This window comes from Mustela nivalis (assembly GCF_964662115.1).
Source record: "Mustela nivalis genome assembly, chromosome: 11".
Taxonomy (NCBI): Eukaryota; Metazoa; Chordata; class Mammalia; order Carnivora; family Mustelidae; genus Mustela; species Mustela nivalis.
The window spans coordinates 19993126-20018786 of NC_139030.1; the positions used below are offsets into that span (position 1 = coordinate 19993126).

Genomic DNA, 25661 nt, shown 5'->3' on the forward strand with positions numbered 1-25661 from the left:
ATCATCATGTTGCACACCTGAAACAGAGTTGACCCTTGAACAACACAGGTTTAACTGTACAGGTCCACTTATACGTGCATTTTTTGCAGTATTGTAGCATAGTACTATAAATGTATTTTCTTCATGATTCTCTTAATAACATTTTTTCTAGCTAATTTTATTGTAAGAATATAGTATCTAATACATGTAACACACAAAATATGTGTTATTTCACTGTTTATGTTACTGGTAAGGCTTCCCATCAACAGTAGGCTATTCATAGTTAAGTTCTGGGGGAGTTAGAAGCTATACTCAGATTCTTTTTTTTTTAATAAACGTATTACTAGGGGCGCCGGGTGGCTCAGTGGGTTAAGCCGTTGCCTTCGGCTCAGGTCATGATCTCAGGGTCCTGGGATCCAGCCCCACATTGGGCTCTCTGCTCAGCAGGGAGCCTGCTTCCCTTCCCCTCTCTCTCTGCCTGCCTCTCTGCCTACTTGTGATCTCTGTCAAATAAATAAGTAAAATCTTTAAAAAAAAAAATAGTGGGGAAATAACATGAGGACACAGGGAACAACTTGAAGGTATTCACACTGATCAAATTTATGATCTGTTCATCAAAAATAAACAATGACAGGAATGGGTTATAACCCACTAAATTAAATAAAGTCCAGAATGATATATATATATATATATATATATATATATATATATATATATATGGGTGCAGAATATATGTGAATAAATACATGAGCATATATATTTCAATAAATAAGCATGTATATATAATAAAATCTCTTCCTTAGAATTAAAGAGCGTGGAAAAAATTATAGAGCTAGAAAATCATTACTGATAAAATATGATAAAAACCAGTGGGTAAAAGTTTGATGAGGAACAAGATGTTTATGTGATCCTAAAGTGTCTCCACACAAATTACTTATTAATCATGAAGGGAAAAAATTATAACTTTATAGTAGAGAAACTAGGTGGGCACCAACTGAACTAAATGATTAAACATCACCAATACTAGGACGTACTGGTGTCATGCCCCCCTAATATGATGTACTGAAAAAGACAATATCATTTCTGTAAGATTCCTACCAAAAACAGATAATATATGTAATCATGAGGAACAATCAGACATACACAAACTTAAGGACATTCTATAAAATAGCTAGACTGTACTCTTCAAAAAAAATCCAGGTCAAGAGTAAACAAACAAAAAAAAGATGTTCTAAATTAAGAGAAACTTCAGAGCAATTAAATTTAATGTGATTATCAACTGGATCCTAGACTGGGAAAAAAGATTATTGGGACAGCTGACAAAACTGAGTATGGACTAGGAATAATATAATAGCATTATATTAATTTTAACTGTTCTGATTTTGAGAACTATACTGTGATTATATTTTTTAAATGTTCTTGTTTCTTAGGTAATAAACTAATTTGTTTAGATGTAAGGAGCCATGATTTTCCACCTTACATATAGTTCAGAAAAAAAGCATATATACACAATTATCCATAAAATGAAAATGATAAAGCAAAGGGGGCAAAATGTAAAAAATTGGTGAATCTGGGTGAAGGTTAAATAGCAGATCCCTAAATTACCCTGCAACATTCCTATCAGTTTGAAATTTTGGCAAAACAAAGAGGTATCCACCACATCAATCAATCAATCAGTCAATCAATCAAAAACAGTTGTTCAGGGCTGGATGCAATCAAAGCAGTAAATTCAGGAAACTATAAAGTTTGGTATAACGAGTACACACTGTGACAACAGGGTTCCAGCAAAAAATAAGATGGTAAGCTTGAATTGGGAAAACTACAAGAAAATTAATAAATGGAGTACTTACAAAGGTATGGAAAGCTCCATTTCCATTCTAGACCAAAACTTCAAGACAGGACTCTGTGAAAGGATCTGTATAACAAGAGCAGAGACTTTGAGGTAGAGCTAAGCTGAATAACTCCACAGGAAGGGACCTGAAACATAAACACTTTCCCTCTACTCTCCAGTCTGCCACCCATGTTACCTATTAGCCAAACTCAACTAGAAGCCTAAGATAAGGGAGTATTTGCATAGTTCACATTGGTCAGTCTCCAGGGGACAAACACTAAAGAAGAATGGAGAGTGGATCTAGAGAAGCAAACAGAAGATATCCAGGATACAAGTGGACAGGGATGGGAAAGAGAGTAAGAGTGTGGGAAAATGAGAACAAGAGAGAGAATGAGAATGAACATGATGCAGAATAAATATTAAGATCAGGACTTCAATATTAGGTAACATTGAGTTTTAATTGCCTTTGAGGTAGCTGAGGCGCGAAGTCCAGCAGGAAGACCTATACTCAAGACTCAAGGCTTAGGAGCTAGATCTTTGTTTACAGACAAGACTGCCTAAGTAGCACAAATAGAACAGCAATAAAAGAGAAGAGGGGCCCCCAAGCTAAGAGACACTTGCCATTTTTTCACTATTCATTTATTTTTCATACAATTCAGCTGTTTTTCTCCCTGTCGCTCCACTGGATGTGTACTTAATAAGGATGGCATAACCAATAGACAATCTTCAGTGCTTACCTTTTTTATGCTCTCTAAAGCATTACTTAGTAAAAACTTTAAATATCTCTCTTTGCATTTTTCTTTTTTTGAAATATTTTTATTTATTTATTTGACAGAAAGAGAGACGGTGAGAAAGGGAACACAAACATGGGGAGTGGGAGAGGGAGAAGCAGGCTCTTTGCAGAGCAGGGAGCCTGACATAGGGCTTAATTCCAGGCCCCTGGGATCATGACCTGAGTTGAAGGCAGATGCTTAATGACTGAGTCATCCAGGCACCCCTGCATTTTTTTTTAATACCACTTTTTTCTGGCTTTCCTTCCACCTCAATCATTCTCTCTACCTCTTTTGTGGGGACTTCCCTCTACGCTCCATTTCTGCAACCATTCCACCTGCAATGTTGATGTTCTCTATGGCTCTATCCTTAGCTCTCATCAGAAGCCATGAAGGCAGTGGAAAACATATTTAGAGCACTGAAAGAAAAAAAACTGTAAATCAGGAACTCTAGATCCAGCAAAAGTATCCTCCAAGAATGAAGAGAGATGAAAACGATTCAAAATAAACAAAAACAAAGAGAACTCATCATTAGTAGACATGCTATACAAGAAATGCTAAAGAGCATACCTGTAGGCTGAAATAAAAGGGCACTAGAAAGAAAAGAAATCACAAGGAAAATTAGAAAATATTTAAGACAAATACAATATAAAACATAATATTCCAAAATTCATGAAGTGCTGCTATTAAAGCAGTACTTAGTGGGGAATTTATAGCTGCAAAATGCCTATAGTAAACAGGAAGAAAAATCTCAACTCAATAGCCTAGGCTTGCACCTTAAGAAACTAGAAAAAGGAAAGCAAACTAAACCCAAAGTGAGCATATGGAAGGAAATCATAAATATCAGAGCAGATATGAAAAAAATAGAGAATAGAAAAATAGAGAAAATCACAAAACCAAAATTTGGTTGAGATAAGCTCACATGGCAAACCTTTAGCTAAACTGACCAAGAAAGAGAGAAGATTCAAATTACTAAAATTGGAATTGAAAGAGGAGGACATTACTATAGATCTTAAAGAAATAAAAAGAATTATAAGAAGAAACAATGAGCAATTGTACACTAACAAATTAGAATTAGAAATTCCTAGGAAGATGACAGAAACTGATTCAAGGGAAAAAGAATATCTGAATAGACCTCTAACAAGTAAAGAGGTTAAATTGGTAATTTTATTTTCTTTAAGGTTTCACCTATTTATTTATTTGGGAGAGAGAGCATGAGGTAGAGAAGCAGAGAAGGAGAAGCAGGCTCACCACTGAGCAGGGAGCCCAACTTAAGGCTCAATCCCAGAACCCCAAGATCATGACCTGAGCAAAAGGCAGACACTTGACCGAATGAGCCAACCAGGGGCTCTCCCCCAGTGATATTTATTAAACTCAATCCAGCAACGTGTAAAAAGAAGTATATACCATGACCTACTGAGGTTTATCCCAGGAATGCAAGTTTTTCAACACACACACAAAAATTAATATAATATACCATATTAATAAAGGACAAAAACAACACAGTCATCTCAATAGGTGCAGGAAAAGTACTCAACAAAGTACTTCATAATAAAAAACACTCAGCAACTAGTAGGAGAGCTTCCTCAATCTGATACAGCGCATCTGTGAAAAATCCCCAACTAACATTAACAAACTTAATGGTGAACTGAAAGGTTCTGTTCTCACCACTTCCATTCAATATTGTACTGGAGATTCTAGCCAGGACAATTAAGGAAGAAAAATAAATAAAAGGCATCCAGATTAGAAAGGAAGATGCAAAATTATTTCAGATGACATGAACTTATATATAGAAAATCCTAAAGAATCCACAAATAAATTATTACGGCTAATAAACAGATTCAGCAAGGTTGTAGGTAACAGACAAGTATATAAAAATTAATTGTATTTCAGGGGTGTATGAGTGGCACAGTTAAAGCTTTCAACTCATGGTTTTGGCTCAAATCTGATCTCAGAGTTGTGGGATCAGGCCCTACAATGGGCTCCTCACTCAGCACAGAGTCTACTTGAGTTTCTCTCTCCCTCTCCCTCTGCCCCTTTCCCTACCTCTCAAATAAATAAATAAATCTTTTTAAAAAATAATTGTATTTCAATAAACTAGCAATGAATAATCCATACATGAAATTGAGGGGGAAATTCCATTTATAATAGTATCAAAAAGAATAAAATACTTAGGAATAAATCCAACTGAAGAAATGCCAGACTTGGACACTAAACTATAAAACATTGTTGAAGAAAACTACAGAAGACCTAAATAAATGAAAAGACATCCCATGTTCATTAAGGAGTGCACCTGTTAGGAGCACTAGATGATGTATGGAAGTGCTGATTTGACCTAAAAGATTCAATGTAATCCCTATCAAAAAAAAAAAAAAAAAACAGGTGCCTTTGGGGCCGGGGCGGAGGGGGGCAGGTGGCAGGAATTGATAAGCCAATGGACCCAGAATAACCAAAACAATATGAAAAAGAGGGACAAATTTGAAGGATTCACACTTCCAATTTCAAAACATTCTATGCAGCTACCACAGTCAAAACTGTGTAGTACTAGCATAAGAGACATTTTGAAGACAAGTGCCAATACAATTAAATGAGGGAAGAATAGTCTTTTGACACAACCGGATATCCACATGCAAAAAATTTAAATCGTGCCCCTTATGTACACACTACATAAAAATAAACTCCAGGGATGCCTGGGTGGCTCAGTCGGTTGAGCCGCTACCTTCGGCTCAGGTCATGATCCCAGGATCCTGGGATCGAGTCCCGCATCTGGCTCCTTCCTCAGCAGGGAGCCTGCTTCTCTCTGCCTCTGCCTGCCACTCTGCCTGCTCGTGTTCTCCCTCTCTCTCTCTCTGACAAATAAATAAATAAAATCTTTTTTAAAAATAATAAATAAATAAAAAGAATAAACTCCAATAGGGGCCTCTGGGTGGCTTTGTCAGTCAGACATCTGACTTCAGCTCAGGTCATCATATCAGGGCCCTGGGATCAAGTCCCGCATCAGGCTCCCTGCTCAGCAGAGAGTCTGCTTGTGCCTCTGACTCTGCTGTTCCCCCTACTTGTGCTCTCTTTGTCTCTCTCTCAAATAAATAAATAAAAATCTTTAATAAAATAAAATAAACTCCAATAGAACAAAGACCTAAATGGAAGAGCTAAAACTACAAACGCTTCAAAGAAAACATAGTTGTAAATCTTTGTGACCTTGGTTTAGGAAATAATTTCTTAAATATGATGCCAAAAATATAAGCAACTAAAGGAAAAAATCAGATAAACTAGACTTCATCAAAATGAAACTTTTGTACTTCAAATATATGTCTAGTAAAGTGAAAAGACAACCCATACAGAAGAAAATATTTATAAATTTATGTCTGATAAATCTCTAATATTCAGAAAATATTTTAAAATTCTTACAATCTAACTATAAAAAGAAAATACAGGGGTTTTGGCCGCCTGGGTGGCTCAGCAGTTAAGCATCTGCCTTCAGCTGAGGTTATGATCCCAGCATCCTGGGATCAAGCTAGGAGTCAGACACCTTGCTCAGCCTGCTTCTCCCTCTCCAGCTCCCCCCTGCTTGTATTCCCTCTCTCACTGTCTCTCTGTGTCAAACAAATAAATAAAATCTTAAAAAAAAAAAAAAAGTAAATACATGGGCTTGAATAGACACAAAGGATCAGAATAGGTATTTCTCCAAAGACAAAAATGGCCAAAGAATGCATGAAAAGATGTTCAACGTATTTAGTCACTAGAAAACCACAGAGAAATACTCCTTTATACCTACTATGATGGCTTTAATCAAAAAGATGAATAATAACAAGAACTGATGAGGGTTTGCAGAAACTGGAACCCTTATGCATTTCTGGTGGGAATGGACTTACCATATGACTCAACAATTCCACTCCTAAGTGTATATCCAAGAGAAGTGAAAACATGCTCATGGTAAAAACTTGTATAAAAATGTTCAGTACTAGAGGGTATTATGCTAAGTGAAATAAGTCAACCAGAGAAAAACAATTATCATAATTTCACTCACATGAAATAAAAGAGGATTATAAGGAAGAGAGGGAAAAATAAAATAACCCAAAATCAGAGAGGGAAACAAACTGTAAGAGACTCTTACCTATAGGAAACAAACTGAGGGTTGCTGGAGGAGAGGTGGGTGGGGGAATGGGGTAAGTGGGTGACAGACATTAAGGAGCGCACGTGATGTAATGATATATATATATGATATATATATATATCATATATAACACTAGGTGTTATATACAACTGATGAATCACTGAAGTCTACCTCTGAAACTAATAATATACTATATGTTAATTTTAAAAGATGTTCAGAGCAACATTATCATAAAAGTCAAAAAGTAGAAACAACCCACATGTCCATCACCTGCTAAGGGATAAGCAAAATATGGTACATCTATACATTGGAATATTGGCAATTCCATAGACACAGAGGATAAAATAGTTTACACTAGGAAGGGAGGAAGGAGGGAATGGGGAGTGCCTGTTAATGGGTATGGGATCAACTTTGGTGTGATAAAAATGTTCTGGAATAAGATGGTGGGAATTATTACACAAATTCATAAATACACTAAAATGCACTGAATTATACATTCAAAAGGCTAAATTTTAAGTTACATGAGTTATTTTTTTAAGATTTTATTTATTTATTTGACAGAGAAAGAGAGAGCAGGGGAGGGGCAGAGAGAGAGGGAGAAGGAGACTCTACCCGCTGAGCAGGGACCCTGATGTGGGGCTCAATCCCAGGACCCTGGGATCACCAACTGATCCAAAGGCAGACACCCAAACAACTGAGCCATCCAGGCGCCCCATGAATTACATTTCTTAAAGGGAGGCAGGGATCTCCTCCATCTCCAAATCCTAATCTTCTTTTCAGAGGCAACTAATGTTATTTGTTTCATGAGTACCATTCCTGAAATAGACTGTATACATACAAAAGTATATTTCTTTGTCTATAGGTCCCTTGTTAAAAACAGAAATACAATCATAGCAGATACACTGTCGTAGACTTTTTCTCTTTACAATAAAACCTCAACATTATTCCTCTTTACAATATAACTTAGTGATTATTCCAATACATATGTAAGTATTCCTCATTCCTCTTGTTTAGATATACTATATTTAGTTTGCTAAAATATTGTGTATATTTCTATTACATGTGTATTAGTGGAACATTTTTCTAGAAGTAAAATTTCTGGTTGAAAATGTTTTTATTGGGGCACCTGGCTGTCTCAGTGGGTTAAGCATCTGCCTTCAGCTCAGGTCATGATCTCATAGTCTTGGGATGGAGCCCAGCATGGGCTCTCTGCTCAGCAGGGAGCCTGCTTCCCCCTCTCCCTCTGCCTGCCTCTCTGCCTACTTGTGATCTCTCTCTCTCTCTCTCTCTGTCAAATAAATATCTTTTTAAAAATGTTTTTATTTTATTTTGATAGATTGCCATTACTGATTTAATATCTTACTTATTACATTATGAGTTCTCTGAGGACAGGGACCATTTCTGTTTGGTTGACCAGGATAATTAGATTCTAACATACTGACTGACATACTGCTTTATATATTTGTTGATGGACAAGCCTGTACTGCTTTGTTGTACAAAGTGTCAAACGGAGATTCAAAGTGACAACATTCAAAAAAAAAAGACAACTATTCAGTTTGTATAGATTAGAATTCTTTGGGGATTGGTTTTTGTTTGTCTTTACTTTTCATCCAGTTGTTTTTGTTTTTTTTTTTTTTTTTTTTTTCCCTTTTCAACTGCAGCATGTTTTCAAAAATTACGTGATCAGGGGCACCTGGTCGGCTCAGTCCATGGAGTGTGCAACTCTTGGTCTCAGTTTGAGCCCCACATTGAGTGTAGAGCCACACTGGGCTCTCTGCTCAGCAGGGAGTCTGCTTCTCCCTCTCCCTCTGCCCCTCCCCAAGGCTCATGAGTCCTCTCTCCTCCCCCCCATCAAATAAATAAATAAAACCGAAAAAAAATTATGGGATCAATTGCAGTGTGTCATTCTAAGAAATATAGAATCCTTAATTTCATCTGCAGATATCAGCATGTTTTATTAAATAGATGCTTACTTCTTACATATTTCAGTTACTCAAAAGAGGAAGGAAGGGGGCAGGTGGATTCGCAACTTTAAGAAACCCAATAGCGACACCTGCTGGAGAAAATGTCAAAATATGCTTTGAATCCATTAAATCAAACATTTTAGATCAGTTTGTTTCTCTTAACTGAAAGGATTTGTTATCTTATCATAGGAGTGCTTGTAATAAGTAAATATAATTATATTTAGGGAAGATTCTTTGATCCTTCATCAAGTTACAGTTAAAAAAATTTTTTTCAGGATAAAGTCATTTTGGGAACTGATTACCCCTTTCCACTAGGGGAGCTGGAACCTGGGAAATTGATAGAGTCCATAGAAGAATTTGATGCAGAAACAAAGGTATACGTCTTTTGCTTCATGGTTTTCTTCCTGAGTTTTTCCACTCAATTCTTTGGTCTTAGAGTACTTTCAAATATGACAACAAAGAACAAGGGAAACATTATGCTTAATATTCCTAGAATTGCTACTAGAAATAGTGGAAATATTAAAGGGCAAAGGAAGATGTGGTGTATATATACAATGGAATATTACTCAGCCATAAAAAAGAATGAAATCTTGCCATTTCCAGTGACACAGCTGCAGCTACAGAGTATAAAGCTAAGTGAAATAAGCTGGTCAGAGAAAGACAAATACCATATGATTTCACGCAAATGAGAAATTTAAGAAACAAAACAAACAAAAGAGAAAACATAAGATGAACCAAGAAAAAGACTCTTAACTATAGAGAATAGATGGTTCCCAGAGGGAAGATGGTTGGAGGGATGGGTGAAATAGGTGGTGGGGATTAAGAGTATATTTATCTTGAGAGCACTGAGTGGAACAACTGAATCACTACATTGTACCTGAAACTAACTTTATGTTAACTACACTGGAATTAAATTTTTTAAATTATTTTTTAAAAGCTGAAAGTTCTAGTACAACTAAATTCATAGAGCCAAAAACAGAAACTGTAGAGAAGCATATCATAGTATTTATGCTTGTATGTTAGATAAACAAGAAAGATGTCTAAGTTTTTCTTTAACATTTCTGTAACAAATCTACCAATTTCAAAAATTGTAATGATTCTGGTTATTTAGATATTGAGATTAAAGTCTTGATTAACAAATACTCAAAGAACCAGAACTCTCAAGTAACGATTTTTTAATTTTGGCATTTGATTTTTAGTGTGGGTAAATGATACTAAAATGTACTATAATGCTGCCACTGCCTATTCTTCCCCTTCAGCTTATGAACCAACATGAGTTTAAAATCAGAATCCAGGGACGCCTGCGTGGCTCAGTTGGTTGAGCAGCTGCCTTCGGCTCATATCATAATCCCAGCATCCTGGGATCGAGTCCCACATCGGTCTCCTTGCTCAGTGGGGAGCCTGCTTCTCCCTCTGCCTCTGCCTGCCATTCAGTCTGCCTGTGCTCACTCTCTCCCTCTCTCTCTCTCTCTCTCTCTCTCTGATAAATAAATAAAATCTTTAAAAAAATAAATAAATAAAATAAAATCAGAATCCATGTCCTCAGATCCCCTCTCCTTTGTCACTCCCTCCCATCCCACCTGTACCCCACAATAAAACAAGTTCTTCCTCAGGGATTCACTTCAAATCACAACTGAGGTCAAGGGTGGCCCAAGATGAAGACACAGGGACATATAAACTCTTAATGAATCTTATAAAAGTCTCAGTCATAGGGCGCCTGGGTGGCTCAGTCAGTTAAACGTCTGCCTTCTGCTCAGTGACTCAGAGGTCCTAAGATTGAGCTCTGCTCACGGCCCCCCACTCAGCAAGGAGGATGTTTCTCCCTCTCCCTCTCCACTTCCCCTCACCCTGCTCATGCTCCCTCTATCTTTCAAATAAATAACCTTTAAAAAAAAAAAAAAAAGTCTCAGTCATAATCCTTTTGCATAATTCCTGGCTTCCTTCTAAACTAGAATCCAAGTTCCCTTAACCAAAATAAAACTGAAACCAAATTACCTTAAGTCTCCTGATTTGACTTTTACCAGATAATTATTATTATTTTGTGCCTCTAGTTCTTTATTTTATGTGCTTATGACTTTTAAGGTCAAATTATAAAAAATGAAAACATTACGCTCACAAATTCATGATATTCTACATAAGGTTACTATAAAATTATTTATAATAAAATACTGAAACAATCTACAGGATAACAGTTAAATAAATAATATATCCATATAATGGAATGTATATACCCATAAAAAATTCAAAATCAATTCTGAAAGTATCTTAAGTTTAAAAAGCAAGGTACAAAACAATGAATACAATGTACTTCCATTTGTGTTTAATACACTGTCCACTTGTGAAAAAAAGTCCATATACTTAAATATAAGTATTTGCTTATATATGCATAAAATATCTCTGGGAAAGAAGACAAGAAACTGGTAACTCTGGGAAGAAAAAGTACTGGTTGGATGGCAGTAGTGAAAGGAAGCATCTACAACCTTTGAATTTTGAGCCACATAATTTGTGGTCACCCATTTGATGACCACATCAGCACTGGGAGGTAGACAGGAAGATGCATTCCACCATGTAAATGCAGAGGAGGAAAACAAGATTTAGGTGCTGGGTGATTTGCCAAAGGCAATATTACCTGTTAGATTATAGCACATGGACCCAACACCAAATCCGACATGCAAAAATGTATCTTCTTCAAATGATAGTTGGTACCAACCTATTTTTAAAAGTAAACAGTTTTCTCTTCTAAATCTTCCCTTTAAGATAGGGATGGCACAAATGTGTATCAGGGAAGAACCCTGAGTAAGAGGTCCCTGCCTCAAACCCCTCACTGTCCAAGACTGTGTAAGAACCCTGAAGTGATCAAAATATATAGAGATGCATTAATATCCACAGATATTACACAACCCTATGCATGTTTGCTTCTACTCTCACCTACATGGGGCCCTTTGCAAGCTGGACATATATCTAGAAGTTATCTCCTTAACTCACAGTATTTTTTTTTAAGGTTTTATTTATTTCTTTGATGGGGAGGAAGCATGTGCACATGAGCAGGGGACAGGCAGAGGGAGCTGCAGAAAACCGCCCCCCCAGCAGGGGGGCTCAATACTCAGTTCCATCTGGGGACTCCAGGATCATGACCTGAGGTGAAGGCACAGGCTTAACCAACTGAGCCACCCAGGTGCCCCAGCTCACAGGAGTTCTTTCTGTAGGGTTGACCTAGTCTATAACTGGAAAGAAACTGAAGAAAAATTTGGCAGGCCTTTTTTCATCTGAAATCTACAAATTTACATATTTGCATATTCTGAGGTGCTTCATCTACCACTTCTCTTGTGCCAAACTAAAATACCTTTTGTTCAGGCCATATGAAGGGACAACACCTATGTCTAAAAACTGGAGGATGTCTAGATGACTTCTGGGCACTATTTCTAGCTCACCTGTCCCACAGACCTAACCTGTACCTTTTCTCTATTAAGTTGACCTTGAACAACACAGAGTTAGTAGTGTTGACCCTTTTATCAAAATCCACATATAACTTTTGGCTCCCCAAATACTTAACTACTAATAGCTTGCCACTGACCAACCAAAAAGCCTTACTGATAACATAAATAATTAATACATATTTTGTATCTTACTTGTATCATATACTGTATTCTTTCAATACCTAACCTTCTACAATTTTTTCAGTAATTCTAAGCTACACAGTTTGTGAGTTTTTTTCAAATTGTCATGAATCTCTGAAGAATTTTCCAATATATTTATTGAAAATATCCACATGTAAGTGGACCTGCACAGTTCAAACCTGTGTTGTTCAAGGGTCAACTGTATTTGTCTCTAAATAGTCCTTGAAACCCATTAGAGAGTCCTACAGAGGTTTCTAAAGAAGGGCATTTTTCCCTAAGGGGGCTTTCCCCCTTCTAATTGTCCTTTCTTCCCATGACCAAGTCACAAACTTAGATTTTTAAATAGTGAGGCAGAACAGGGGTCAAGAGATTTGTTGTTTAGAGGTGCCTGGATGGCTCAGTGGATTAAACACTGTGCCTTCACCTCAGGTCATGATCCCAGGGTCCTGGGATTGAGCCCCACATCGGGCTCTCTACTAAGTAGGGATACTGCTTCCCCCTCTCCCTCTCTGCCTGCCTCTCTGCCTACTTGTGATCTCTGTCAAATAAATAAATAAAAATCTTTTTTAAAAAAGAATATTCATTGTTTAACCTACTAATATTTTTCTCTCACATTGGGAAATTCATCTTTTAAAAATTCATCTTTTAAAGACATTCAGTAAAGTATTTTGAAATAACCATTAAGTAATACTTTAAAACCTCTCTTTTCTTTTGCAGGATAAACTCAAAGCTGGCAATGCCCTAGCATTTTTGGGCCTTGAGAGAAAACAATTTGAGTGACTGAATTTACTACAAAGGCAAACATTCAAGAAGATATTTTTTGTTTTTAACTATATATCACACATGCATTACTAAAATCTTATTTTGTGCTATTTTACCCAGAAATAGAATATCCACAAATGTTCTAAATTATTCATAACAAAAATGACTCTCAGAATATGTTTTCATTCTGAAAAACAGCACATTATTTCATGTGCAAATCAAAAATGATATTCCCAGAACTTTTTAAATTCATGTCAGAAATTAAAAAGTAAAGGTCATTAATGATTTATATGTAGAAAGACCAGACTCATTCTGGAGGGCTGAAGTGGGTTCTCTACTTTGAGCAGGTATATGTAAAAATATAGGGAGGGCCCCCAAAAAACAGTTTTTATTCATTTTTATTCCATTAGCCCACAACTGGGCCAGGAATGCTTTATAATCCAAAAAAATAAGTGATATACATGTTACATAACCTCTAGAGAGCTTATATTCCAATTAAAGAGGCAAGACACATGTTCATGGAATAATAACTAAGCAATACAATGGGAGGCGCAGAAGTTTCGGTAAAAAAAACTCATCTGGATTCAAACTTGGACAGATCTTCACAGAATTTGGGCTGAGTCTCTAAGGATGGACAAGCCTAACTGGGAGGTGGGAAATAGACAAAGAGGCCAAACTATTAAGACCAGGGCTTTCAGGGGCGCCTGGGTGCCTCAGTGGGTTAAGCCGCTGCCTTTGGCTCGGGTCATGATCTCAGGGTCCTGGAATCGATTCCCACATCGGGCTTTCTGCTCAGCAGGGAGCCTGCTTCCTCCTCTCTCTCTCTCTGCCTGCCTCTCTGCCTGCTTGTCATCTCTCTCTGTCAAATAAATAAATAAAATCTTAAAAAAAAAAAAAAAAAAAAGAACAGGGCTTTCAGACTGAATGAGAACTTACTTATTCTGGAGAAAAGTTCCAGTCTGTAATTTACTTTTACCAGAAGCTCTTTTAGTTTAAAATACTGAGCAAAATGTATAAAGCTAGTTGTGGAGATTGCGCAAGGAAATACCAGGGTAGCTATGTTCTACTGAGTTCATTTATGGTTGTCCTACCCAGGCTGCTGAAAATGAAGTTGGTCCTGGGAGGGGTAATGAACATCTGTGGATCATATACCTCTGGCTGAATTCTAAAACCAAATACAATTTTTCAAAGTGATTCTCTTGCTTTAAACTCATTCATAGTTCTTTTCCATCTTATTAGTCCAGAAAACCAAGGGTTGAGTATTGGCAAGAATTTTAGGTGATCTAACTTGCTAAACTACACCTACCCCATTATTTTCGCTTTATTTAGTTCAGTATTCTCTCTCTTTCCTGCTCCTCCTGTTGCTTTCTAGGACATTACCCACCCACCATTCTGCTTACTACTACAATCTGCTTCAAAAGAAAAACAAAAGTTGAGCAAAATGGCAACATGAAGCATATGTTTTTCCTTTTTCCTTCCCCATTCTTTGGGGGGAAATGTCTGTTCTTTTTCATATATCCTACATTTGAATACTTTTAATGTAGTGTTTAATCACTGTTTTATTATGAACAGTAACCTGATCACCTTACTCAATATCACAGACAAATAAAGACACATTAAATAGATACAAACAAGGATATTCATACACACAGACTGTTTATATGATCTGTCAGGGCTGGAGAAGTAGGGATACGAAAGTAAACAAGAAGCACAAAAGTCCTTCTCTGATTACACTTAAAATCTGGAGAATAAGATGCACAAGTCAACAAAGGAGAGAGAACAGTAAAAGGAGGAATGGAGACAGAGAAGGAAGGAAGGAAAGCAGGAGGGAATGAAGGAAGGAAATTTTTTTCTTATGCTAACAAACACTATAAAGAAATTAAAACAGGGAACTGTATAGGGTGACTAGAGGAAGGATGGGGGAGAAAACATTAAATTGTGGGCCCTCTTTAGACAGGACTTTAAGACTTAAATGGTAGAACGCCAAGAGCCATGAGAAAGAGATTTCCAGGCAAAGTGAAAAACCTCTGAGGCAGGAAAGAGCTTATGGCAGTTTTGTGAGCAAGGAGGAAAGAGGTAGGAAGTGAAGCTGAAAAGATAGCTAGATAACTAGGTCATAGGGAAGAGTTTAGATTTTATATTTAGTTTCCCAGGAAGCCATTGGAGTTATAGAAATAGGTCTGTGAAATGATCTGACTTATGTGTTAAAAAAAGAAAAAAAATTAGCAACTGTGACAATTATTTAAGGGGGTAAGAAAGGTAGCAGGGAGACAAAGCAAGAAATGGTGACTTGGGCAAACTAATAAAATGGGATGTGGTTGTAGATAGAACCAACAGCACTTGGTAAATGTGAGAAAGAGGGAAGAAAGAAAGGAAAGAAATCAAGGTTGATTCTCAGGTATCTGTATGTATGTGTGTATCACACTTTGTCCATCAATCTCCTATATTTGGACATTATATATAATTTCCAATATTTGCCATTAAAAATAATGCTACAAGATTAGAGCCATTTCCCACATCGAACATAGGGAAAAACTCCAACAGCAATTGGATAAAAGATTTATCTATAAGAAAAGGAAATTATGGGGCGCCTGGGTGGCTCAGTGGGTTAAGCCGCTGCCTTCGGCTTAGGTCATGATCTCAGGGTCCTGGGATCGAGTCCCGCATCGGGCTCTCTGCTCAGCAGGGAGCCTGCTTCCTCCTCTCTCTCTCTGCCTGCCTCTCTGCCTACTTGTGATCTCCCTCTGTCAAATAAATAAATAAAATCTTAAAAAAAAAAAAAGAAAAGGAAATTATGTCACACATACACACACAAATTCAATCTGATACAGGCACATTTGGGTAGTTCAGTCAGTTAAGTGGCAGACCCTTGGTTTAGGCTCAGGTCATGATCTGAGGGTCCTGAGATTGAGCCACGTGACTGGCTCTGACCTCATCCTGGAGTCTGCTTCTCCCTCTCCCTCTGCTCCTCCGCCAATTTGCTCACTCTCTCTGTCTCAAATAAATAAATAATGTGTGTGTTTGTGTGCATGCATGTAGGAAGAAGACCTGAATAGACATTTAAAAAAAAAAAAAAAGACACACAGGTGGCCAATGACACACATGTTCAACATTACTAATTGTTGTAAATCAAAACCAAAATGAAATATCACACCAGTTAGAATGGCTGAAGTAAAAAAGACAAAAAATAACAGGTGTTGGTGAGAGTGTAGAGGAAAGGGAACCCTCATGCACTGTTGGTGGGAATGTAAATTGGTGCAGGCACTCTGGAAAACAGTATGGAAGTTCCTTAAAATACTAAGAATAAAAATACCATATGGTCCAGTAATCCCACCTTTGCATATTTACCGAAGAAAATGGAAACACTAATTCAAAAAGATTATGCACCTCTGTGCTGGGAAAACTGGACAGCTATATGCAGAAGAATGAAACTCAACCATTCTCTTACACCGTACACAAAGATAAACTCAAAATGGATAAAAGACGTGAGACAGGAATCCATCAGAATCCTAGAGGAGAATATAGGTATTAACCTCTTCGATATCCGCCACAGCAGCTTCTTTCAAGATATGACTCCAAAGGTAAAGAAAACAAAAGCGAAGATGAACTTTTGGGACTTCATCAAGATCAAAAGCTTCTGCACAGCAAAGGAAACAGTCAACAAAACAAAGAGGCAACCCACAGAATGGGAGAAGATATTTGAAAATGACAGTACAGACAAAAGGTTGATATCCAAGATCTATAAAGAACTCCTGAAACTCAACACACACAAAACAATCATATAAAAAAAATGGCCAGAAGATATGAACAGCCACTTCTCTAATGAAGACATACAAATAGCTAACAGACACATGAAAAAATGTTCATCATCACTAGCCATCAGGGAGATTCAAATTAAAACCATATTGAGATACCACCTTACACCAGTTAGAATGGCCAAAATTAGCAAGACAGGAAACAACATGTGTTGGAGAGGATGTGGAAAAAGGGGAACCCTCTTACACTGTTGGTGGGAATGCAAGTTGGTGCAGCCACTTTGGAAAACAATGTGGAGATTCCTCAAGAAATTAAAAATAGAGCTTCCCTATGACCCTGCCATTGCACTACTGGGTATTTACCCCAAAAATACAGATGTAGGGAAAAGAACGGCCATCTGTACCCTAATGTTTATAGCAGCAATGGCCACGGTCGCCAAACTGTGGAAAGAACCAAGATGCCCTTAAACGGACGAATGGATAAGGAAGATGTAGTCCATATACTTATGGAGTATTATGCCTCCATCAGAAAGGATGAATACCCAACTTTTGTGGCAACATGGACAGGACTGGAAGAGATTATGCTGAGTGAAATAAGTCAAGCAGAGACAGTCAATTATCATATGTTTTCACTTATTTGTGAAGCATAACAAATAGCATAGAGGACAAGGGGAGATGGAGAAGAGAAGGGAGTTGAGGGAAATTGGAAGGGGAAGTGAGCCATGAGAGACTATGGACTCTGAAAAACAATCTGAGGGTTTTGAAGGGGTAGGGGGTGGGAGGTTGGGGGATCCAAGTGGTGGGTATTGAAGAGTGCACGGATTGCATGGAGCACTGGGTATGGTGCAAAAACAATGAATACTGTTACACTGAAAATAAATAAATTAAATAAATAAATAAATAAAGATTATGCACCTCTGCATTCACTGCACCATTATTTACAATGACCAAGATATGGAAGTAACCCAAGTGTCCACTGGTAAATAAATGGATAAAGATGTGGGATGTGTTCTCCTACCCCCTTAAAAACCATAAGTGACTCTTAATCTCACAAAACAAACTGAGGGTTGCTGGGGGGAGGGGGGTTGGGGGAAAGGGGGTGGGGTTATGGACATTGGGGAGGGTATGTGCTTTGGTGAGTGCTGTGAAGTGTGTAAACCTGGCGATTCACAGACCTGTACCCCGGGGGATAAAAATATAGTATATGTTTATTAAAAAAATTAAAAATTAAAAGATGTGGGATGTGTACATACATATATATGTTACATACTATATATTTAATTACATGTGTAACATATAATATTCCATTGTGTGTATATGCATAACATATATAACAGTAAATGTTATGTATATTACACACACAAATGCAGGTGTGCACACACCATGAAATAGAACATTACTCAGCCATTAAAAAGAATGAAATGTTGCCACTCATGACAACATGGATGGACCTAGAGGGTGCTATGCAGTATTTATTGAGGGCCTATTTAGTGCCAAGAATCATTATAGGAGCTGGGATAATGTAAAAACAAACAAGGTTCTTGCCCTCAATTGTGCTTATAATCTAGTGAGGGAGACAGGTATCAATTAAGCAACAAACAAATATAAAATTGCTACCATAACAAGAGCTAGAAAGGAGAGGCACATAGGAGGTAGAAAGTTTATAAAAAGAAATTTTAATTATTATATAAGTTTTAATTTTTATGTAAAAATAAAATTTAATTAATCATAACTGGGAAGAGATTTTTCAGATGAAATGTTGTTTGAGCTGTGATTGGAAGCAAGAGGTGAGAGGGAAAGGGAAAGAGGTGAAGAGGAGAGCGGGAAGAATATTTGAGACAGAGGGAACAGCATAAATGAAAATCTTATGGCAGGAGAGAAAAGACAGCAAGAAATAAGACCACTGAGACTGGTGGTGAGAAAGCAAGACGTTTTTGGTAAATGTGGTAAGTGGCAAAATCATGTGGGGTCACAGTTCAGCTAAAGAGTTTTATCTGTCAAAAAGCAATGAAGTCTAAGTAGGGGAAGACATGCTGGAGTTAAATTTTGAAAAGATCCTTCTGGCTCTAAAACAATACTGCTCACATCCCAAATCTCAAAATTCTCTCGGGAAAATCACTCTTTCAGCCTTTTCTCTCTTTCGTCATCTAATATACAAACTTTCCCAAAATATATCCATGAAAAAAAAAATCCCACCACCATCAGATTCCAGAGGACATTGATTCACAGCCATCCAAGCATTTCTCTTCCTTATATGGTACCCTTCCCCATCATTTTGACCTCCCCTAAGAAAGAAATCATATCTGACTCAATTTTTATTATCCAACCAAAAAACATCAACTTATATTCCAGGTAATTAAGATTAACTTAATGAAAATAAATACACACTTTGTATTTGCTTAAGAGAAGATTCTAAGGCTTTTTTCCAATCAAATTGAATAAAATTAAATATTTTAAATATAAAACACTGCTCACTTTTATTAAGTACCTAAAATTTTTAGGTTTTTTTGAAAAATCAATACATGATTATGTTAGAATAGTTCAAAAAGATCAAATTCAGGGGCACCTGGGTGGCTCAGTGGGTTAAAGCCTCTGCCTTCAGCTCAGGTCATGATCCCAGGATGCTGGAATCGAGCCCCACCTCAGGCTCTCTGTTCAGCGTGGAGCCTGCTTCCCTCTCTCTGCCTGCCTCTGCCTACTTGTGATCTCTATCTCTGTCAAATAAATAAATAAATCTTTTAAAAAAAAAAAGATCAAATTCAACCTATCCCAGAAGAAACCATTTTTACCTATTCTTTTGGATATTCTTGCAAAGATCATGGATGATTATAGAAGCACTTACTTGAGCAGATTCTTTTGTTCACTTTACCCAGTGACATCTTGCTTTTTTGTTTCTACTTAATACCTTGGTGGTCATTCCATATATAAGCTGCCTTCTTTTTATAAGAGTCTATCTTAATTTGGTAACTTTAGTTTGGATGCATTCTAAAGCTCTACAATTTTTTTTTAAAGATTTTATTTATTTATTTGACAGACAGAGATCACAAGTAGGTGGAGAGGCAGGCAGAGAGAGAGGAGGAAGCGGGACCCTGGGATCATGACCTGAGCCGAAGGCAGAGGCTTTAACCCACTGAGCCACCCAGGTGCCCCTAAAGCTCTACAATTTTAAATCTAGTTCACAAATTTTACATCTTTGATGTCCCAATTTATAGCTTTTTATCTGATGTATCCATTAACAAATTATTATAGTTACTGTTAATACTGCTTTTGTCTTTTAACCTTTACACAAGCTTTATAAGTGATTAAATCAACACCTCTGCAACATTAGATTATTTTGTTAGTACATATTTACCTTTACCAGTGAGATTTACATTTTCCTATGTTTTCCTGTTACTAATTAGTGCCCTTTTATTTTTAGCTTAAAGAAGTCCCTTTAACATTCCTTGTAAGGCCAGTCTAGTAGTAGTGAACTCCTTTAGCTTTTCTTTATCTGGAAAACTCTGTATCTCCCTCAATTCTGAAGGAAACTGCCAGGTATTCTCGGTTGGCAGTTTTCTCTCTTTCAGCATTTTGATGCCTTCTTCTTTTTAATACCTGAACAGTGTTTTGTTGCAGCAAAGTACCAAATCATCCAAGCCTCAATTCAAGGATCCCTTCCACTCTTCTGCAGTGATAAACTACAACTAAGAACACCCTCATGACATAAAATGTTGAATATCTTTTAATATGCTTTATTTCCATCTGCATATAATCCTTATGAGGTGTGGGTTCAGATCTTTTACCCAGTTTAAAATTGGGATGTTTTCCTCCCAACAAAGTGGTTTTAGAAGGAACATACCACAACATAGTAAGAGTCATATAAGAAAAACCCACAGCTAACATACTCAATGGTGAAAAACTGAAAGGTTTTCCTCTAAGATCAGGAACAAGACAAGGACGTCCACCACTTCTATTCAACACAGTAGTGAAAGTCCTAGCCACAGCTCAGGCAACAAAAAGTAAAGGGCATGCAAATTGGTAAGGAAGAAGTAAAACTGTTACTATTTGTTGATATTATATATAGAAAATCCTGAAGAGTCCACCAAAGGATGCCTGGGTGGCTCAGTTGATCCTGATTTTGGCTTAGGTCATGATCTCAGGGTGGTGAGATTGAGCTGCTAGTCTGACTCCAAGCTCAGCGGAGAGTAGGCTTCCTGCTTCTTCCTCTCCCTCTGTCTTAAGTAAATAAATAAATCTTTTTTTCTTTAAAGATTTTATTTATTTGACAGAGAGAGAGAAATCACAAGTAGGCAGACAGGCAAGCAGAGAGAGAGACGGGGGGGGGGGGGGGGGAGCAGGCTCCCTGCAGAGCAGAGAGCCCGATGCAGGGCTCGATCCCAGGACTCTGGGATCATGACCTGAGCCGAAGGCAGAGGCTTTAACCCACTGAGCTACCCAGGTGCCCCTAAATAAACAAATCTTTAAAAAAAAAAAAAAAAAAGACTCTACCAAAAAACTGTTGGAACTGATAAATGAATTCAGTAAAGTTGCAGGATACAAAATTAACATATAAAAATCTGTTGCATTCTACACATTAATAATGAAGTAGCAGAAAGAGAAATTAAGATAATTCCATTTATAATTGCACCAGAAAGAATAAAATACCTAGGAATAAACTTTACCAAGAAGTGAAAGACCACACAAATGGAAATATAGTCCATGCTGATGGACTAGAAGAATCAACATTATTAAAATGTCCATAGTACCCAAAGCAATCTACAGATGTAATGCAATCCTCATCAAACTGTAACAGCACTTCAGCCTATCCTAAGGGCTAATTTGTTTCAAGTTGACACACTCCTTACTTGCTGACCTAAGACTCTTGATTTGTGACTAATTTATTTTCTTTGAGATATGCAGACCATTGGCCTTGAGGAGTGGAGGACCAGAACTCTTCCAGGCTACAGAAGCCAGAAATTCTGTTTGAAGCCAGCTCAGCTTTCTGATTAGCCTAAAATTTTTTTAGCAAAATGATTTTACTAACCTCCCTTTGTGTATCTGTAAACCTGGCCCTCTTCTGCAGAAGGAACAGAGTACTCCTACATATCATGAGACAAGAACCAGACCCCATCATACAGTCCCCAAACACTGAGATAACTTTTATAGCTGGCATCATCAAGTCTTCACATAATCAAAAAATACTGCAGGCCCCTACATTCCCTTTGCTGATCAACCACTCTAAATCACTTTAAAAACCTCTGGGCCAGGCAGAAACCTTGGCATTAGCTTTTGGACAAGGGTCTGCTTTCTTCTCAGGTTGCTGGCCTTCTGAATAAAGCTCAAATTCCTTTGCAATCAAAATTTTCTCTTCAGCAATGGCCTTTTAGGAATGGGCAGCCAAGCTTGGATACAGTAACAAAAATACCAACTGTATTTTTCACGGAACTAGACCAAATAAAACTACAATTTGTATATAACAACAAAACACCTCGAATAATCAAAGCAAGCTTAAGAAAAGAACAAAGCTGGAGGTATCATGATCCTAGATTTCAAGATATACTATAAAGCTGTAATAATCAGAATATAAAAAAAAAAGACACATGGATCAATGAAAGAGAATACAGAGCCCAGAAATAAACCCATGCTTACATGGTCAATTAAAATATAATAAAGGAGGCAAGAATATACAATGACAAAAAGACAGTCTCTTCACTAAATGATGCTGGAGAAACTGAACAGCTACATGCCAAAGACTGAAAGTGCATCACTGTCTTACACCATACACAAAAGTAAATTCAAAATGGATTAAAGATCTTGGGACGCCTGGGTGGCTCAGTTGGTTGGACGACTGCCTTCGGCTCAGGTCATGATCCTAGAGTCCCGGGATCGAGTCTCGCATCGGGCTCCCAGCTCCATGGGGCGTCTGCTTCTCCCTCTGACCTTCTCCTTGCTCATGCTCTCTCTCTCACTGTCTCTCTCCCAAATAAATAAATAAAATCTTTAAAAAATGGATTAAAGATCCGAAACCATAAAACTACTAGGAGAAAATATAAGCATTAATTTCTTGGACATTGACCTTAGCAACATCTTTCTAGATATGTCTTCTCAGGCAGAAGAAACAAAGCAAAAATAAATTATTGAGACTACGCCAAAATAAAAAAGCTTTTGCATGGTGAAGGAAATCATCAACAAAACAAAATGGCAACCTACTGAATGAGAGAAGATATGTGCAAACAATATATCCAATAAGTGATTAATATCCAAAATATATAAAGAACTTATACAAGTCAACACCAATAACAATAATAATCTTTCAATTAAAAATGGGCAGAGGACCTGAATAGACATTTTTTCCAAAGAAGACATACAGATGGTGAACAGACATGAAAAGATGCTCAACATCACTCATCATCAGCGAAATGCAAATCAAAACCACAATGAGATGTCACCTCACACTTGTCAGAACAGCTAAAATCAAAAACACCAAAAATATCAAGTGTTGGTGAGGATATGGAGAAAAAGGAACCCTCATGCAGTATTGGTGGGAATAGAAACTGCTATAGCCACTATGGAAAATGGTATGGTGATTTCTCAAAAAGTTAAAAATAAAAACACATTATCCAGTAACTCCACTACTGGGTATTTACCCAAAGAAAATGAAAACACTAAGTTGAAAAGATATATGCACCCCTGTGCCAACTGCAACACTATTTAAAATAGCCAAGATAAGTGTCCATTGATAGAAAAATGGATAAAGAAGCTATTGCATACATGTGTGTGCATCCATGCATGCATGTGTGTGCACATAAACACACAAATATACTTGGCCATAAAAAAAGAGTGAGAGCTTGCCATTTGTGACAAAAGAGATAATATAAAGGGTATTATGCCAAGTGAAATATAGTGAGAAAAACAAATACAGTATGATTTCACTTATATGTGCAATCTAAAAACAAAATTAATAAAACAGACTCTTAAATACAGAGGACAAGCTTGGTTGCCAAAAGTGAGTTTGGTAGGAGTTTGGTAGGAGGGATGAGTGAAATATATAAAGAGGATTTTTGAGTTATAAAATAAGTCACTGAGATGAAAACTACAACATAGGGAATATAGTGAATAACACTGTAATAATCTTGTATGGTAACAGATGATAACTACACTTATTGTGGTCAGCACTGAGTAATTCACAGAATTGTGAATGTACATGTTCCCACCTGAAACTAATACAAGATTGTATGTCAATTTTGCTTCAATTTTTTAAAATTGGTTGGGGCGCCTGGGTGGCTCAGTGGGTTAAGCCGCTCGCTGCCTTCGGCTCAGGTCATGGTCTCAGGGTCCTAGGATCGAGTCCCACATCGGGCTCTCTGCTCAGCGGGGAGCCTGCTTCTCTCTCTCTCTCTCTCTCTCTCTCTCTCTGCCAGCCTCTCTACCTACCTGTGATCTCTGTCAAATAAATAAATAAATAAAATATTTTTTAAAAAAAAAATAAATAAAATAAAATAAAAAATAAAAAAAATAAAATTGGGATATTTTCTTCCTGTTGAATTCTAAAATTTCTTTTATATTTTGGATACAAGTCCTTTATCAGATATGTGTTTTGCAAAGATTTTCTCCCCGTACTTTCACTCTCTTCACAGCAGTCTTTCATAGAGCAAAGTTCCTTAATTCTAATGAAATCAACTTAATCTTTTCTTTCATGGATCATTCTTTTGGTGTTGTGTGTAAAAATAATTGCCAAAGAAAAGGTCACCTAGATTTTCTCCTGTTCCATATTACATGTACATTTAGGGACATGTACATTTACTTTACATTTAGGGACATGATCCATTTAGAGTTAATTTTTGTGAACAGTGCAAGGTCTGTATCTAAAATTTTTTTTTTTTTTAACATATGGATATCCAGTCCTTCTAACATCACTTGTTGAAAAGACTTTCCTTTCTCCACTAAATCGCCTTTGCTTCTTTGTCAAAAATCACTTGATCATTTTTGTGGGTCTATTTCTGGGCTCTCTATTCTGTCCCATTGATCTGTCCATTCTTTTGTCAATATATGCTCTCTTTATTACTGTAGCTTTGCAGTCAGGTAGTGTTAGTCCAACTTCTTTGGATTGTGTTGGCTATTTGGAGGCCTTTTGCCTTTCCACATAAGCTTTAGAATCAATCTGGTGATACCTACAAAGTAACTTGCTAAAACTTTGGGATTGCATTGAATCTATAGATCAAGTTGGGAAGAAATGACCCAAATGATAATGTCTTCCAACCCATAAACCCACAATATTCTTCCATTTATATCTGTTCTGACTGCCTTAGAGTTTTGTAGTTTTCTACACGTAGATCCTGTACATGTTTTAGATTCATTCCTAAGTATGACTTTTTGTAAATGACACTATGCTATAAATTTTGAGTTTCAATTATACATTGCTGGTATATAGGAAAGCAAATGATTCCTGTGATTAACCTTGTATCTTAAGATCTTGCCATAATCACCTGTTCTACATTTTAAGTACTCTCCATGTCCAGCCTGGAGCCCAATGTGGGGCTCAAACCACTCCAAGATCAAACCTGAGCCAATATCAGGAGTTGGAGACTTAACAGACTGAGCTACCCAGGTATGCCTCCACATTTTTAATACTTTGAGATTTTCTACAAAAATAATTATGTCACCCCTGAACAAATTCATTTTTTGCCCTCCCCAATCTGTTTATTTTTCATTCACTTTTCTTACTGTATTAGCTAGGTAGGATTCCAGGGTTCCAGCACAATGTCAAAAGATGTGGTGAAAGGGGATATTCTTGTTAGCAGGAAATCTTCTAATTTCTCACCATTAAGTATGATACTAACTGGAGGGTTTTTATAAATTTTCTTTATCAAGCTAAGTTCTCTTCTATTTC

At 37.1% G+C, this 25661-nt stretch overlaps 2 protein-coding genes across 4 annotated transcripts in view; one reads left to right on the forward strand and one right to left on the reverse strand.

Annotated features, from left to right (window-relative positions):
- The window catches only part of ACMSD (aminocarboxymuconate semialdehyde decarboxylase), an 87124-nt gene extending 71750 nt beyond the window's left edge, over positions 1-15374 (forward strand). Inside the window, exons 9-10 of the mRNA XM_082689335.1 lie at positions 8934-9032; positions 12993-15374. Coding sequence (XP_082545461.1) covers positions 8934-9032; positions 12993-13055 — 162 coding nt within the window. The 3' untranslated portion in view covers positions 13056-15374. The remainder of the gene's footprint in view (positions 1-8933; positions 9033-12992) is intronic.
- Positions 1-25661, reverse strand: part of LOC309843684 (uncharacterized protein) — a 190792-nt gene that overhangs the window by 162251 nt on the left and 2880 nt on the right. Inside the window, exon 1 of one of the 3 annotated variants that reach the window (XR_014300276.1) lies at positions 1830-2483. The gene's annotated coding sequence lies outside the window, so the exon portion shown is untranslated. Of the gene's footprint in view, positions 1-1829; positions 2484-25661 lie in introns of those variants that run through there. The other 2 variants (XR_014300277.1, XM_082689337.1) reach the window with 2 other exon arrangements.